This window comes from Gigantopelta aegis, chromosome 14 (genome assembly GCF_016097555.1).
Source record: "Gigantopelta aegis isolate Gae_Host chromosome 14, Gae_host_genome, whole genome shotgun sequence".
Lineage (NCBI taxonomy): Eukaryota > Metazoa > Mollusca > Gastropoda > Neomphalida > Peltospiridae > Gigantopelta > Gigantopelta aegis.
Window position 1 is genome coordinate 49326402 of NC_054712.1, and position 17063 is coordinate 49343464.

At 39.3% G+C, this 17063-nt stretch overlaps 1 protein-coding gene across 1 annotated transcript in view; it reads left to right on the plus strand.

The window, feature by feature from the left end:
- The first annotated feature begins 9217 nt into the window (after positions 1-9217).
- LOC121389443 (slit homolog 3 protein-like) overlaps positions 9218-17063 on the plus strand; it is a 33231-nt gene continuing 25385 nt past the window's right edge. The window contains exons 1-4 of the mRNA XM_041521073.1: positions 9218-9672; positions 12043-12150; positions 12928-13038; positions 13906-14019. Coding sequence (XP_041377007.1) covers positions 9225-9672; positions 12043-12150; positions 12928-13038; positions 13906-14019 — 781 coding nt within the window. The 5' untranslated portion in view covers positions 9218-9224. The remainder of the gene's footprint in view (positions 9673-12042; positions 12151-12927; positions 13039-13905; positions 14020-17063) is intronic.

The window sequence follows — 17063 nt, forward strand, 5'->3', positions numbered from 1 at the left end:
TATCTTTGACATGGTTCATGTTCAATTCTCTGGTACTCGTACTGAATTCGGTTCAACTGTGGATTTTCCATTTATCTGTGTTTGTTATTTGTTTTCAAGCAACGTTAGCTAAATGTTAGGGGTTTTGTTTTATCATTGGTACAACCCATTATCATTGGTACAACCCATTATCAGTGACGTTGGTCCAGCACATGCACCAGAAATATAACATTTCAAATATTTGCTCCACCAGTAAATGCCACCTCCAGTCTAACAATGTTGTTCAAAGCTAGATTCGTCTGTATTAAGCTAAATGGTGGTTGACACATACTGAAGTGCTAACTCGTGGTAGCCTCAGAAGACATAAAGCTCTATCATTTGTCTTCAGCAGGGAGTATGACACACCCTTTCGTGTTATTTTCAATGTCTGGAATAGTTCAACACAAGTATAAAGGTAGTAATGCATTAATATTAGATTTTAGGAAACATATACAGCTGAATCACTTACCAGTGTATTAATGCAATTAACAAATAGGTAAACTTGAAGACAATAAATATGTGTTGTTTTGATCTTTTAAGTTGTGGAGTCAGCAGTATGCCTATTTGGGTGTGGTCAAGTTATGATATGTTAATATCTTCCATGGACTCTGTGTAACGATACAATTTTAAACAATAATACCCATGTAGTCATGGTTATATTGCAAAGATAACAATAAATACATTATCAATATGGGTTGTAAATCAATAACTTGGGACTTTTAATCGGTTTTAGTCTAATGCGAGATAATTTTAATGGCATCTCACCAACATATAACGTCCAATTCACTTTAAATGCAGGACCTAAGTAGTATTTAGTATCCTAATATAGATTCAAGTGAAATTACTGTTGAGAAATGGTGGAAATTGCATTGCGTAATGTAAAACAAAAGTGTTACTTGAGACCCTAACCCTCTAGGGATGACACGATTGCTGCTCTTTCAGAAAATCATATTCCACTAAGGTGCTTTTCTTTTCTTTTTGTCTCGCCCATCCTAATAAATAGTATATGTTTTATTTAGTCACTGTTAACAATTCCATTGAAATATTGCTGTTGAGGAAATAGGGGTAAGGCTATAAAATGTGTAATTACACAGCAAATCTTGCAACAAAACTTTATTTATAGGATGTAAATAATAACTGGATGTCCAAATGAGCTTCTATTGTAATTGAAACATTTAAAGATAATATTTGAGGTGCTGGGCCTAAACTTATAGTGAAAAATAAAAACTGTGTGAATTGTATCTTGTAACATTACAGAAAAAGTGTTATATGAGACCCTAATCCTGAAAGGATTTCAATAGTGGTAATATATCGGAATTCTCCAATCCACTGTCTCCCAATCCTCCAAGTTGTGTATTCCTAAGTGCCCTGAGAAATATTTTACAATGCTTTTAATATAGTCACCCTTTAGCAATTCTGTAAATATATACCTGTTGAGGAAATAGGTGTGGGTTATAACATGTGTAAATACACAACAAATCCTGCAACAAAACTTTATTTATAGGATGTAAATAATAACTGGATGTCCAAATGAGCTTATGGTGTAATTAGAACATTTAAAGAGAATATTTGAGATTCTGAGCCTAAACTTTATGTTGTGTAGGCCTTGACAAAAATCACCATGAGAATTCGCCCCCACACCCCACGTGGTTAGACCATCGGTCTACAGGCTGGTAGGTACTGGGTTCGGATCCCAGTCGAGGCATGGGATTTTTAATCCAGATACCGACTCCAAACCCTGAGTGAGTGCTCCGCAAGGCTCAATGGGTAGGTGTAAACCACTTGCACCGACCAGTGATCCATAACTGGTTCAACAAAAGCCATGGTTTGTGCTATCCTTCCTGTGGGAAGCGCATATAAAAGATCCCTTGCTGCCCACGAAGTGACGGATTTCCTCTCTCAATATGTGTGGTCCTTAGCCATATGTCTCACGCCATATAACCGTAAATAAAATGTGTTGAGTGCGTCTTTAAATTTCTTTCTTTCTTTCTTTCATTCCACTGATCATTTTATATATTTCACCGACTTTCACATAATAAATGGGATCATTCCACGGTAAGGACCGACCCCGCGAAAATTTGCGTGACGTCACTGCTTGGATTTGGCGTTCAATATTTCACCTCAATCGTGTTTTCTCTCTGCGCAAGACCAATTACCTTGCACACTGCTGGCTATTACGACGAGTAATGAGTTCACATGACAGGAAAATGGAAAAATCTTCCACATGCAAACGATGACTTATTTTTCAGGCCGGAGAGGAGCGTTATTAACGATGGTTATGGGCTTTTAACCGTGGAATTATCCGCCTAGGGAAGCCCGTGTGAGTGAACCGTTTTTAGCGCTGTGAGGAATCGCCCGACAGAAACTGTTATCCAAAAATGGTTGGGGAAATTAGAGAAATGAGGCGGTCGATAAATGGTGGGAAATACATAAAGAAACAATTTAAAGCCTAATTCTGCGGTGCGCGGTTCAAGCAGGAGCGATGCTGTCAACGGCAAACACAATCATATTGATGGCGGCGTAAAACGTTACTCGGTAATTTTCGGGTAAAGGCGCTGTGACGGAATTCGTGATTTGTTTAAAAGGTCGGAAAGTCGCGGATTCGTAATTTGTCGGCGTGTTGCGTGCTGGCCGTGTTTTACTGTCACGCGAAAATCCTTTATTACAGAACCAGGCCCCATTACATATGTCAGTAAATGGAGCTTGGGGATAAATCAAATAAAGTGAAATTGGAAAAACAAAAAACAAAAACCCAACAAAAAAAGAAAGAAAAAATATTGCACAGGTTAGACAAGTAATGAGGGCCGTAACTAGCGGGGTGGGGTGAGGTGGGAGTTGGGGTTGGGGTTGGAGTTGGGGTTGTGGGCGGGGACCCAAGGGTACCCAAAACCTAACCCCCCAAAACAAATAAAATTTTAAAAAATAAAATAAAATCCATGCTCGTTTCTTCCAAGAATTTACTGGAGCTCTAGCCCCACCCCCAGTCATTTTGAATAATTGGTAGTAAATCTTAAGGCAGAACTGAATTTTACTTTTGGAATGCAGGAAATTGCATTTCAGGACATCTAGTTTTCAAAATATTACAGGGGCACATATCCCCGAAACCCCTTAGAAACTTTGTTTTGCACCCTCGATCTCATTAAGCACCCCCGCCAATGTCTACTTGCTTCCTTGGTGTGTGTGTGTGTGTGTGTGTGTGTGTGTGTGTGTGTGTGTGTGTGTGTGTGTGTGTGTGTGTGTGTGTGATGGGTCAAACCCTCCTGCTCAATGCGAATTTTAAAAAAATGAAATAAAAATTATTTTCCGGGTGTGTATAACCCGAATCTCTAGAACCTTCGGTCTGCATGTCATGTCATGTCATAGGTTTTTACGTGCACATTCAGAACAAGCTGTTGTAGCGCACGCCTGTCGTGGGCACAAGAGCCGGCCTTGGCCGGCTTCTCCGTCCATGGCAGGAAAGGTGGGGGGGGGGGGGAGAGGAGGGACCGCCTGCACTGGCAGGTGCAAGTGAGCACCAGCAGCCCGATCAAATCGGTAGCAGGCGGGTGGGGGTGGTGGTGGTGGTGCTATGGAATTTGAATGGAGCAGTTAAATGCCAAAGAGAAAAGGGTGCGCAATTTTGATTGAGGGAATTTGGCGCAATTTTGAACGGTCGGTCGAAAGGTAAATGGCCGAGCTAATATAGGTTTTGATATTAGTGAATCGAGAGTAGCTCGTTCATTTTAGACCTTTACGATGCTGTGGTGTCTCCTAGGTTGCCCATAGGGACCCTTATAAAGGGCCTGACCGCTTCTGGTCGAGGCATCACCAAGTACCATGTTATTACCAGCAGCAAGTATTGGGGGTTTGGATGGGGGAGGCCGATATTCTTTTTTTCAGCTTCCCCCGGGTACATTGCAATTGTGTCTGCACACACGCCATCTACCTATGGACGTTCAGCTGTGACAGATGAATCAGTAAAATGATTTTCTTTCTCCTGTTTTTTTCTTTTGGGCTGGGGGTAAAATCTTTAAAATCTGAAATACGTAACGTATCACCAAGATGAACAAAAGAAATGCTTTTTGGTTTATGTTCAGAATAAAATTCCACATGATTCTACCCATGCAACAATAGTGCTAACAGATCAACAGGAAGTGAATTCTGCGTATGGCAGTTGAGAGTTTGTCCCTTTTCAGACACCGAATCCCGGTGATAAATGCTGAATAACATAAACAAATTTAAATATTTAACATTAACCTTCAATCATTATATTTTAATTTACTTTATTTAAAAAGCAAATAGTTGGATATATGACCGGTGTAACGTAGTATTTTGACCCTCTTAGAATACTGACCCCCGGTTACTTTTCTATGGGAGTCAGTATTTCACGGGGTTAAAATATCACGTTACATCGGCACCGTTATTGCTTTTGCAAATTAGATTGGTCGGTGAACTTTGTACGTTATTGGCGGAGGCGTGTTTGTATACTAAGAAAAATAAGTTTTATAAATGCGCCTAAAGAAAACAAAACTCTTGACTGTCAAAGTGAAATTAGACATTGGATTTAATTAATGCATCATTTGTCACTATACGTAACAGGGGATTTTCAGTACAAAATAAAATGGCTAATTGTCACGTCCTCGGATGTAGCTTACGTTTAAAGGAAACATGACACGAGACCATATTATAGCTCATTTTAAAAGAAAAATGATATAAAAATAATATACAAATAACTTTATAACAATAAAATACGTGTAGTTAACTTAAAATTAAGAAATTACGCTAATCAGTATCAAAGTACGATTTATGCATATTTCTTCGTGAGCGTTCGGAAAAAAAGGGAAGTGACGTCAGAGCCGCTGTACTCTTCCATTGTTGTTAACTGTTTATATATATGGAGTAAGGGGCTTACGATCTTTTCAGTCCAACAGTGCCGTACTGCGCGGCCTTTGGGTGTAAAAATAAACAGTTTAAACGATCGGGATTGTCTTTTTATGGTTTTCCAAAGGATTGTATCCGAAGAAAGACGCGTGTATTTTATCGCAAAAGAAAAGATTGGACACCAACACCGCATAGTACTTTGGTGTCAGCCTAATTACAGCCCGGAGCCCGAACGTTACCCGGAGACAAAAACAGTACTCGGTTGCGAATGCCGAGGTGTACATTGTACATATTTGGCACAAAGATACACCTCAGCATGATGTATTTATATATGTTAAAACAAAAATGTAGAATTTTGTATTTATTTATTTTTTTGGAAAAATTTTTTTTTTTTCATGTTAGGGCTGTAGGCCTACATAACAAAATCTGTATTCACCGTCCGAAGAAGGAAACGTCAATAAGTAATTAAATATGGCATATACAAACATGGGATTTGGCATGAGGATACATCTCAGTACGATGTATTTAAATATGTTTTTAAAAAAACGTGTAGAAAACAATAATAATTTTAAATAATGTTTTTAATCTTCGGGCGGAATACGTCACAAAAACGTTCCTCATCGCCCGAAGCCCCAAAGCAACACGAAGTTCAATACAAAAAAACCCACTACTGTCGGTGTCGAAATAACTATTATGTTTCATCCACGGGCTGACTTGAGAATCGGAGTGTTGTTTTAGTTAATTGGTCCTTTCTTTCCGTGGCCTGCACATGTGATTCCTGATTGGCAGGTGTATATTGCAGGGTATCGACCAGGTAAGTGATTACCACGGTCTAGACATACGTACAAAATACGTGCCAGTTTTTTTAAGATCACAGGGTATTGTGGCGTAACCTGTCGCGACTATAGTACAATGTTAATAGACATTATCAGCCGCCCTGCTTCATTACTGTAAATAATGCTGTAAAACCCTTGATTAAGTAGACTTTCCCATCTAAAATTACAAAACTGACCAATTACGTAGTACCAAAGAAAAGAAAATTATCACTTGGGTATCGTGAGTGGTCGTTTTTACTCTAACGCACCCTACCAATAGGCCTAATAATATGCTACTTTTTTTATGAGAGAAAAATACTATAACCCCATTTCGTTCTATTGATGCAAATAGAAATATATTTAGTTTAAAAGTTGATTATACTCTCAAGTCATTTATGTTGTTTTACAAGCCAGGTTAATGAAAGTGAAGCGCCTTGTCGTAAATTAGTGCATACAGATTTCATTATGTACAGCCCGAACATAAAAAATGCGACATTTTCTTTTTAAAAACACCCAAAAATGTTTGTCCTACATTTATATTTTTTACATATTTAAATACATCATATCGAGGTGTATCTTTATGCTAAATATGAACAGTATACACCTCGGCATTAGCATCCGAGTTTTGGTTTTGTCTCCGGGTTGCTTTCGGGCTCCGGGCTGTAAATTGGTCGACCGGTCTGGTCTGGCACCATCAGTTTCTCCACCCTCCGACTCGCTATCCGTTTTTTCTTCAGTATCACTGTTGTAAGTAAATGTGTGTCTTTCTTCATTTACTAACAGCTCATATTGATACGGCAAAACGTTTTGCGAACGAACACTCATTGTTTTGGTAAGCTGTGCAAGTCTTAGATTCTTTATGAGTGGTACGGACTAATGCTTTTAAGTGTAAGGCTTCAGATCAAGCGACGCGTCTCTGACGTCACGGACCTCGTGATTGCCCTGCTCATTAAAGATCGGCAATTTCCGCTAAGAGCTCGTATCTGGGGTTCTTTTATGGAGATATTTTAAGTAATTAATTTTTTATAAAAAATTTTTTTAGGTGATTCAATTTATAATTAATTGTACATGGTTGGTGCCAAATATGGTTTACGTGACATGTACAATGCAGAAGTACAAAAAAAAAAAAAAAAAAAAAAAAAAAAAAAAATAATAATAATTCGTCTTAGTATATAAAAAATACAAATGAATATTATAAAGTAGATGTTTCCGAACACAGCCTGGCTAAGGTCACTTTCGACTGATAAGAAACAGCTGAAGTGTCACACGACCTCAACACACACTCACATATCTGCTTACATGATAAATAAGAAAAATAATCCATTCTAATAAGAAAATATATATCATAGTATGACACAATAGTCAAACACAAACATCGTTACTTGTTTGTGTTGCATCTTGTTCGTCAAATGTATCTGTTTAAAATTAATTAACGAGAACATTTTTGTTTTAGTAACTTTATTTCATAATTTTTTTTAATGAGTTGTTAAAAATTAGTAAGTGTCGGACCGCAGTTAATAAACATATTTGCCTAACAACCTTTTGACTCTGCCTTGTACAAAGATACGATTTTGATATGGGTATACGGTTTTGTGTTTTAATAGTTTAACACCCAATAGCCGATGTATTTTTTTGTGTTGGGGTGTTGTTAAACATCTATTCTAATCTATTCTGTTCTATTGTGTTTCAAAGTTAATGATAAATTACAATTCTCGAAATTATGGTATAATCTACACTGAACAACAAAAGAAACGCAAACATTATTATTTGTTTTTTATTCACAATTATTCAGTGTGAGTCTCACTAGTGTTTGTGTCTGTTAAAATGATCAATGTCTTGTAAACCTTCAGGTCCTCTTCAACAGTCTGTTTACCGCTTTAATGTTATTATGATTTGTTTTTTTAACATATACATTTTTCTTTTCTTTTGTGTGTTCGATCGATTTGTCATTTATTTAGATGGCTACATAGTCATCCTATCATATCAGAAATTTATTGGCCAGATTAACAGCTGTCACATTTATCACCAAGGGGCGAGATGTAGCCCAGTGGTAAAGCGCCCGCTTGATGCGCGGTCGGTCTGGGATCGATCCCCGTAGGTGGGTCCATTGGGCTATTTGTCGTTGCAGCCAGTGCACCACGACTGATATATTAAAAGTCGTGGTATGTGGTAGGCTCTCTGTGGGATGGTGCATATATAAGATCCCTTACTGTTAATCGAAAAGAGTAGCCAATGAAGTGGCGACAGCGGGTTTCCTCTCTCAATATCTGTGTGGTCCTTAACCATATGTCTAACGCCATATAACCGTAAATAAAATGTGCTGAGTGCGTCGTTAAATAAAACATTTCCTTCATTTATCACCAATGGCAGGAATGGTAGCATTAATTGTAGAATGAAAAGTTGGATGCACTTCGAACTTTGACCCGGTAAGATACTATTTGGTGTACCGCTACCTTTAGTATGTCAACTGCCAGACAGCTCTGTCTTTAACAATGATAAGCCATGGACACAGCGAATGACGAGGGTTGGTGATGCTGGCTCCTCGTCTGTATGCTAGCTGTGGTTGTAGACGTGGACACTCAAGAAGACGTCTATGTATCTATTCGAATAAAGACTTGACAAATGCATAGGTCATGGTTGGGGAGGTAGAAATATGACCCATGTTTTGTTTCTATTTTAATGTGTAAAGACTTCTCTATTAGCATTAATAAATAAAATGTTTCAGACGATTTAAATTTACTAGTAAGTATTTAGTAAGTCATGAATAAAAACTAAAAATTAAAACACTCAGAGTTGATCCCTTTATATCCATGGGCCGGATGTAGCCTAGTGATAAAGTACTCTCCTGATACGCGGTCGGCCTGGGATCGATCCCCGTCAGTGGACCCATTGGGCTATTTCTCGTTACTGCCAGTGCACCACGACAGGAATATTTTAAGGCCGTGATATGTGCTATCCTGTCTGTGGGATGGTGCATACAAAAGATCCCTTGCTACTAATGGAAAAAAAATGTATTGGGTTTCCTCTCTAAGACTGTATGTCAAAATTACCAAATGTTTCACATCCAATAGCCGATGATTAATAAATCAGTGTGCCTTTGTGGCCTCATTAAACAAATCAAACGTTTTTATATCCATTTGCGAGTTGCGTAGAAAAACACACTATGACCCTATTTAGTATTGAGGGTTCAATCATGATTCTTGTTTGAAATTCAGTTGGAGAGAGGGGATCAAATGGATTTTACATTTAAACGGATATTTCAATTTTGATATCCGCTCAAAATCTATTTATATTGAAACATTTTAATTGAGTTTTTGACATAATCTATGGTTCTTTATAAACCAAGTTTGTCTGGGCGTAGTTCGATATTTTTAAACCACTCATATTATACAAATGAGACAAGGCGGTATCTCAATATACCAACTGTGTGTTATCTGTCGATAAGATAACGACTCGACACACTGTGGACCCACTCGTTTTGAATGCCGGTTCCTTCAGTACAGCACTGACCAGAGAGGTACAGCTTTAACCATGTGGCTTGGAACATTACTAATCCCGCTCTTCTTTCTGGACACCAAGGCGGCTGGACCCTTTGACTACAACATCCACGAATTCACGGGCCACTGTGACCCTGACGGAACTTGCAGATATGTTCTACAGATCCCGTCCCACGAGGCCCTGCAGAATCCCGGAGTGATGGACAACCGGACGGCGTCGGCCATCTTGAAACATCTCGAGCGACACGATCACCAACTTCTGCAGCTCCTGGGCTATTTCGGGAAGAGTAACTCCTCGTCGTCTGCGACGAACCTCCTGAAGGAGCTCAAGGATCTGACGGAGGAAAACAAGAAGTTGAACAACATGGTGCAGGTGTTGATAGGAGACGCGGCCTCTCTCGCACAGAAGAACAAGTACCTGCAGTCCCAGTTCGACCACCTCAACAAGACGTTACACGGGAAAATCATACTCGCTGGAGGAGGTAGGTTTAGTTGAAAGCAGGCAGTTGATTATTCTTCTGCCCGAGACCCAGTCAATGGGAAACCAGAGGCAGGGACTGAAAATAGATGTGTCTGAAACCCCTCCCCCCCTCCCCCACACCACCACCACTGGTATATCAAATGCCATTATACGTGCCGCCCTGTCTGTGTGAAAGTGCGTATAAAACATGCCTTACTGCTAATGGAACAATGAAGAGGGTTTCCTATGAAGACTACGAGTCATAATTACATATGTTTGACATACTATAGCCAATCTTTAACCAGTGTACTCTAGTGATGTCTATTATGGCGTTTGATAATATTACTGGCATTCTGCATTTTCTCATATTTGCACAGGGAAATTGTATCAGGTCATTGAATTAATTTATTAAACCATTAACTGTTAGTGACGTGTTTCTTTTTTCCTGGAACTTACAGGCAGACGACAATTCAACGTCATGGAATTAACATTTAAATACAACAACGTCTGGTAAAACTAAACTCCTTGCTTCAAACAGTAATGTCTTCATATATACATATATAGTAGTTATGTTTTAAAAAATCTCAGCATAATATCACCTATACATTCGTCAACCAAACTTCAAATCCCATTTTGTTTAACTCTATCTCGAGATGACTAAATACGTGTGATCCTGATCAGATGAAGTGTTATGATTTGCCGCGCATCTGCCAGTTCATTAAGGTATACATACAGCCTTCAAATTCTCTTTTGTTACAAATGCAGGGATTAGTCCACATGATGTTTTATCAAAATTGTGGCGCGCGTGAGACGGTCACACCAAGACACTGTCTTGAATTGTTGTAGGTGCGAATCCAATGGGGGATCCTGGGACGTGACCCCCTCCCATAAAAGTATTATGTGTATCTTAATAGTTCACCACTATCGTGTTAATACAATACAATTTTGTAAACATGATGAAATTAGTTTTAGTGTAATTTAACTGGAACTAGGATATAAACGCCTTGTGGTTTGGTTAACTAAAATACACTCTCATTCATTCAAATGCCAGCCTAAAGGAAATACCCAATGTTGTACCACGTGTGATCAAACAGAATATGACATTTGAAAAATTGTTCTAAAACTGAGAACGGCACGCGTCTACCATAACCGGAAGTACTTTTGTCTCCGGTTCAAATGAGTTTCTTCCCGAGGCAACAACAGCTGACGCCAACCACTATTGGTCAGCAGTACATTTCCCAGTCGTTTAAATAGTTCCTATAACCGCTAGTATAGTGATTAAAATAACAGAAGAAATACCAAACCATATTGAACGTGCTCAAGAATATTTTAAACATTAATTGATGAATATTCATAATTAAGTGTTACGCATTTATCACATGGTGTATGTCTGTCTGTCTGCCTGTCTGTCTGTCTGTCTGCCTGCCTGCCTGTCTGTCTGTCTGTCTGTCTGTCTCTCTCTCTCTCTCTCTCTCTCTCTCTCTCTCTCTCTCTCTCTCTCTCTCTCTCTCTCTTTCTGTGTGTGTGTGTGTGTGTGTGTGTGTGTGTGTGTGTTCGGAAGTGGATAGGTTAAAGTTAAAGTTTGGTGTGTTTAACGGCATCATTAGAGCACATTGATTTATTAATCATCGACTAGCGGACGTCAAACACTTTGTAATTCTGACATTTTTCTATTAGTGGCAAGGGATCTTTTATATGCAACATCCGACAGACATGATAGCACATGACACGGCCTTTGGGCCCACTGACGGGGATCGATCCTAGACCGACCGCTTACATGTTCGTGTTACCACCGCCCATCTCACCGCCGAATCCCCCTCCCCCATACGGAAACGGAGAATAATACTTTTTATATGACTTCGCAACTGTGACACCAAAAGCTATGACACTGAATGTGAAATCTGTATGACCTAGTATTCTAAACTAAGTTATCTAATAAAAAGGTACCCAATAAGGCGATAACGAAGCTCTAACGTGTAATCCGACACTGGAATTAAATTGGGCCAATATATTTATGGATGGAATCGAAGCTACCCCATATGTTACCCATTCCCACCCCAATGTATTGTAATAACTGATGTAAAATTTTCATAATTATCTTTGCACATTGACTTATTTTCCCATATTTTCTTTTATCTGATAGCATTTTTCCAGCCAGTACACCACGACTAGTATATCAAAAGCCGTGGTATGTACTACCCTGTCTGTGGGATTGTGCTTATAAAAGATCCCTTGCTGCTAATCGAAAAGAGTAGCCCATGAAGTGGCGACAGCGGGTTTCCTCTCTCAATATATGTGTGGTCCTTAACCATATGTCTGACGCCATATAACCGTAAATAAAATGTGTTGAGTGCGTTGTTAAATAAAACATTTCCTTCCTTCCTTCTGATAGATTTCTGCGCCTCCAAACCGTGTCACAACAAAGCCCTCTGTCAGAATCTCAACGAACGATACGTCTGCATTTGTCTCAACGGCTACATCGGAAATAACTGCGAGACAGGTACTGTCATTGAAATATTTTCTTCCACTGGATTTCGTAGTTTTAGTGTATATTGAATAATAGTCACACTGATAATGATGGTGATTATCAGAGGCGGATCTAGGGGTGGGGCAGGGCCTCTTGCCCCTCTAAATTTTGCGACAGTTATACTTTTATTGTATATTAAGTTCCCTTGGCATTCCGCCTCATGTCATTGGGCTCCCCCCTAAATGGATTTTCTGGATCCGCCACTGATTATGTTGATGTTGCTACTCTTATGACGTGTTATGTTTGTGTTAAAATTTATCATTTTGCTTATGTTTTAAATTTTCTGTTGATATTTCCTATGTTTTGTTTATGTTTTCATTTGCTTTTTAAAACATTTTAATGATGCTTTATTTTTCTGTTAATATCTATCATATTTTCTACTACTATTTCTTGTTTTCAGTTCAGGCTCGTGTGAAGGAAAATTATGCAGTGCAGGGGGGTGGGCGTCTAGACTGTGGCGAGTGAAATATCGAGGGGGGGGGGTTCGAGTCATGCGCCCCCTTGGAAAATATATTAAACAAATAAAGAAAATTTGCTTTAAGCAGGAGGGTTTTGACCCTGACCTCCCCCCCCCCACCCCCACCGCAATAGCCTGCTATAACACCGTTTTAAACGATCGTAGCGCTTAAGAGCATCTTGTGTGCATAACATCCTTATGCACGTAAGGTGATCTTAGCGCTAAGATCGCTTTGTAAAACGGGGCCCTGGCAGGTTTCTATGAATATTTTCATTTTGTTATTTGTTGAGCAGACATCAACGAGTGTGACCCGAACCCGTGCCAGTACGGAAAGTGCCAGGATGGACAGGGCGACTACACGTGCGTCTGTGAGAACGGATTCACCGGCAAGAACTGCAGCGTCAGTGAGTACTCACACTTCATTAGTGACACACACGAAACAATATAGTGCCATGCGGCGAATATGAAAGTTCGGCCTTTCGCCCATTACCTTGGGGTTTTCCGTTTTTTTATTTACAAATAAAATTGAAGAAACGCCAATATAACAGAAGTGCTTCATGGAAGTTCCTAGAAAACAATTAATCAAAATTTCAATACATACATGTACTATGTGCTAATAAATAAAATACATGTTTCAATTGATGTTTACTCTATTTTTAATTTGCTAGCTGGTTTGGTTTTTTGTGCTGGTCTGTCGTTAAAAATTCATTCATTCATTCATCCATTCATTCATCTACTCATTCATTCTTTGACACCCAATGTATTTTTCGCGCTGGAGTGTCGTTAAAGGGACATTCCTGAGTTTGCTGCATTGTAAGATGTTTCCGACTAATAAAATATTTCTACGATTAAACTTACATATTAAATATATTTTCTTGTTTAGAATATCAGTCTCTGTATATTCAATGTGTTTTTGGTCATCTTAATATTTGTAAGAAGCCCAAACAGGATTATTTTAGGAAATAAAATGAAATTTATCCTAGTACAAATATTAGAACGATCAGAAACACGTTTAATATTATATGCAGAAAAATGTATTTAATATGTAATTATAATCGTTAAAAAGTCTGTTAGTCGATAACATCTTAAAAATTGCAGCAAACTCAGGAATATCCCTTTAAACATTTATTCTATTCTATTCCATTCATCCATCCATCCATTCATTCATTCATTCATTCATTCATTCATTCATTCATTCATTTTTATTCATCCATTTTTATAGCCCATTGAGATTTTGGCACCATATGTTATTACGTTTTTCCTTTGCTCAGATATCGACGAGTGCGCGAACCACCCCTGTGGTATAGGTGGTGTGTGTATCGACGGCGTCGCCAGATACCACTGTCTCTGTGACCCCGGGTTCAGTGGGGCAACCTGCGAAATCAGTAAGTTTATACATAATAATCTTCTTTCTTTTATTCATTCATTCACTCCCTCATTCATTTCAACTTATGTTTGTGCCCATATCCAATTAAGGTTCAAACACACTATCATGGACACACACACCTCAGCCATTTGTTTTGTCTGCCCAGGACAGTGGGTTAGTTGTCAGTACGTGCCTGAACCTCTTGTCGATATAGGCACACTAATAAAGTAAAGTAGTTGTTAGTGAGAGAGAAATCGGTGTAGTTGTCGTTAGTGAGAGAGAAGCCGCTGTAGTGGTCTTACACTTACTATTGAGTTGTCAAAACTCGCTCTGGGTGGGAGACGGTACTGGGCTGCGAGCCCAGAACATACCAGTAGTAATCTTCTCTTAATGCATTCCTTTTATTCATCCAAATGTATGACATTCGCAGACTCACTTTGATGCCTCCAAACTTTACATTATATAATTCACTATTGTCAGAGTCTGATTATGCAAAACGGCCTGAGTATAAATAAAGTTCTTTCATTTCAACTAATTTTCGTGCTTTTGTCAAATTAAGGCTCCAGCACACCTCAGCTATCTGGGCTGTCTATCCGGGACAGAGTGTTAGTTGTTAGTGGTTAGTGACAGCGAAGAGGGTGTAGTGGTCTTACACCTACCCATCGAGTCGTTAAAACTCGCTCTGGGTGGGAGCCGGTACCGGGCTGCGAACCCTGTGCCTACCAGCCTTATGTCCAATGGCTTATCCACGACACCACCGAGGTCGATATAAAGTTCTGTTCTATTCCAAACTTTAAATAATAGTAAGCTGGAGCATTCCTTAATTGGGACGGTTTACGAAAGTAAAACAATAAAAAAACCCTTCAACAAAACAAACATTGTATTTTGTTGGGTGCCAAACCATATTAACATCAGGGATGATGACAAAGCAGATGCAGCTTAGGATTTTGACTTGGAAGATGATTGGAACGGCGCGGTTACGAACAAGCTTTTGGTAAGCTAGTCTTGGAAGCGTGGCAGTCCTCATACATGCTGTACAGGGAGGATAAAATCGTCTTGGGCCGTGATAGCATCGGCCATACACTCATTTATTTATTCTGCAGAAGGATCCTCCACGTCGGAAAGAAAGAAAGAAAGAAAGAAATGTTTTATTTAACAACGCACTCAACACATTTTATTTACGGTTATTTGGCGTCGGACATATGGTTAAGGACCACACAGATATCGAGAAAGGAAACCCGCTGTCGCCACTTCACGGGCTACTCTTTTCGATTAGCAGCAAAGGATCTTTTATATGCACCATCCCACAGACAGGATAGTACATATCACGGCCTTTGTTACACCAGTTGTGGAGCACTGGCTGGGACGAGAAATAGCCCAATGGGTCTACCGACGGTGATCGATCCTAGACCGACCGCGCATTAAGCGAACGCTTTACCACTGGGCTACGTCCCGCCCCCTCCACGCCGGTGTGTCACATAAGCAGTCTCATTAACGGTGTGTCACATAATCAGTCTGCATTAACGGTGTGTCACATAATCAGTCTGCATTAACGGTGTGTTACATAATCAGTCTGCATTAACGGTGTGTTACATAATCAGTCTGCATTAACGGTGTGTCACATAATCAGTCTGCATTAACGGTGTGTTACATAATCAGTCTGCATTAACGGTGTGTTACATTTTGGTGGAGTGTAATCAGTCTGCATTAACGGTGTGTCAAATAATCAGTCTGCATTAACGGTGTGTCACATAATCAGTCTGCATTAACGGTATGTTACATAATCAGTCTGCATTAACGGTGTGTTACATAATCAGTCTGCATTAACGGTGTGTCACATAATCAGTCTGCATTAACGGTGTGTTACATAATCAGTCTGCATTAACGGTGTGTCACATAATCAGTCTGCATTAACGGTGTGTTACATTTTGGTGGAGTGTAATCAGTCTGCATTAACGGTGTGTCACATAATCAGTCTGCATTAACGGCGTGTCACATAATCAGTCTGCATTAACGGTGTGTTACATTTTGGTGGAGTGTAATCAGTCTGCATTAACGGTGTGTCACATAATCAGTCTGCATTAACGGTGTGTCACATAACCAGTCTTCATTAACGGTGTGTCACATATTCAGTCTTCATTAACGGTGTGTGTCACGGGGATTCTATAATACCCGTAACTGAATAAAACACGATTGTCCAAATATCTCTCCTAACTGTATATCTATTAGATCTCTCTGTAACAGGCAGTTATACCCGCTGTGGCTCGTCTCTAGGTATGATCAGAGATACGATCTTATATAAAGTATATATTATTATAGCACGTTTAGTTCACTAGAAAACACAACAAAAACACAATACACTTTGGAATCTGTATTAACCTACGCTGACAAATGTACTGCCGCAGTAGTTAATTAATAACAACAATAATATCAACCCAGAACTGATCACTTAATTAGTTAATCTCTAGGTGTCTAGTTTACACAATATGTTAATCACTTCACCGTGACACAACACCCACACGTGTGATAATTGAGAAACGCTAACACACACACGTGCGATAATGGAGAAACGCTTCCAGGGGAACTTAATTAATAAAGGAATTACAACACTATTCCTAACTGGTTAATTTTTAATTAACCCTAACTACTCATTCAATAACATTGTAATACAGAATTAATACTGGTACCTATCACAATAAAGACAATAACCTACAGTTTACCTAGGTCCTCTAGGATGACTGGCTAAGCTTTAAATAATTATTTAGGACAGTGAGCCTACAGATTACTGCGTCAGATGACCGGCAGCACCGTCTAAATAATATTGGTATAATACAGCATTAACATGAATCACATCAAGGTTATACACAGAGCAGAAATATATATTTACCAAAGTCCCGTCTGAACTAATATAGATCGTTCAGTGGACGACGACCGTTCCCCTCGGATACCTCCAAATGTTTCTCCTCGATATCTGGTCAGGTCAGGTCATAGGGTTTAACGTGCACATTCAGAGCAAGCTGTTGTAGCGCACGCCTGTCGTGGGCGCAAGTGCTTGCGGAGCAA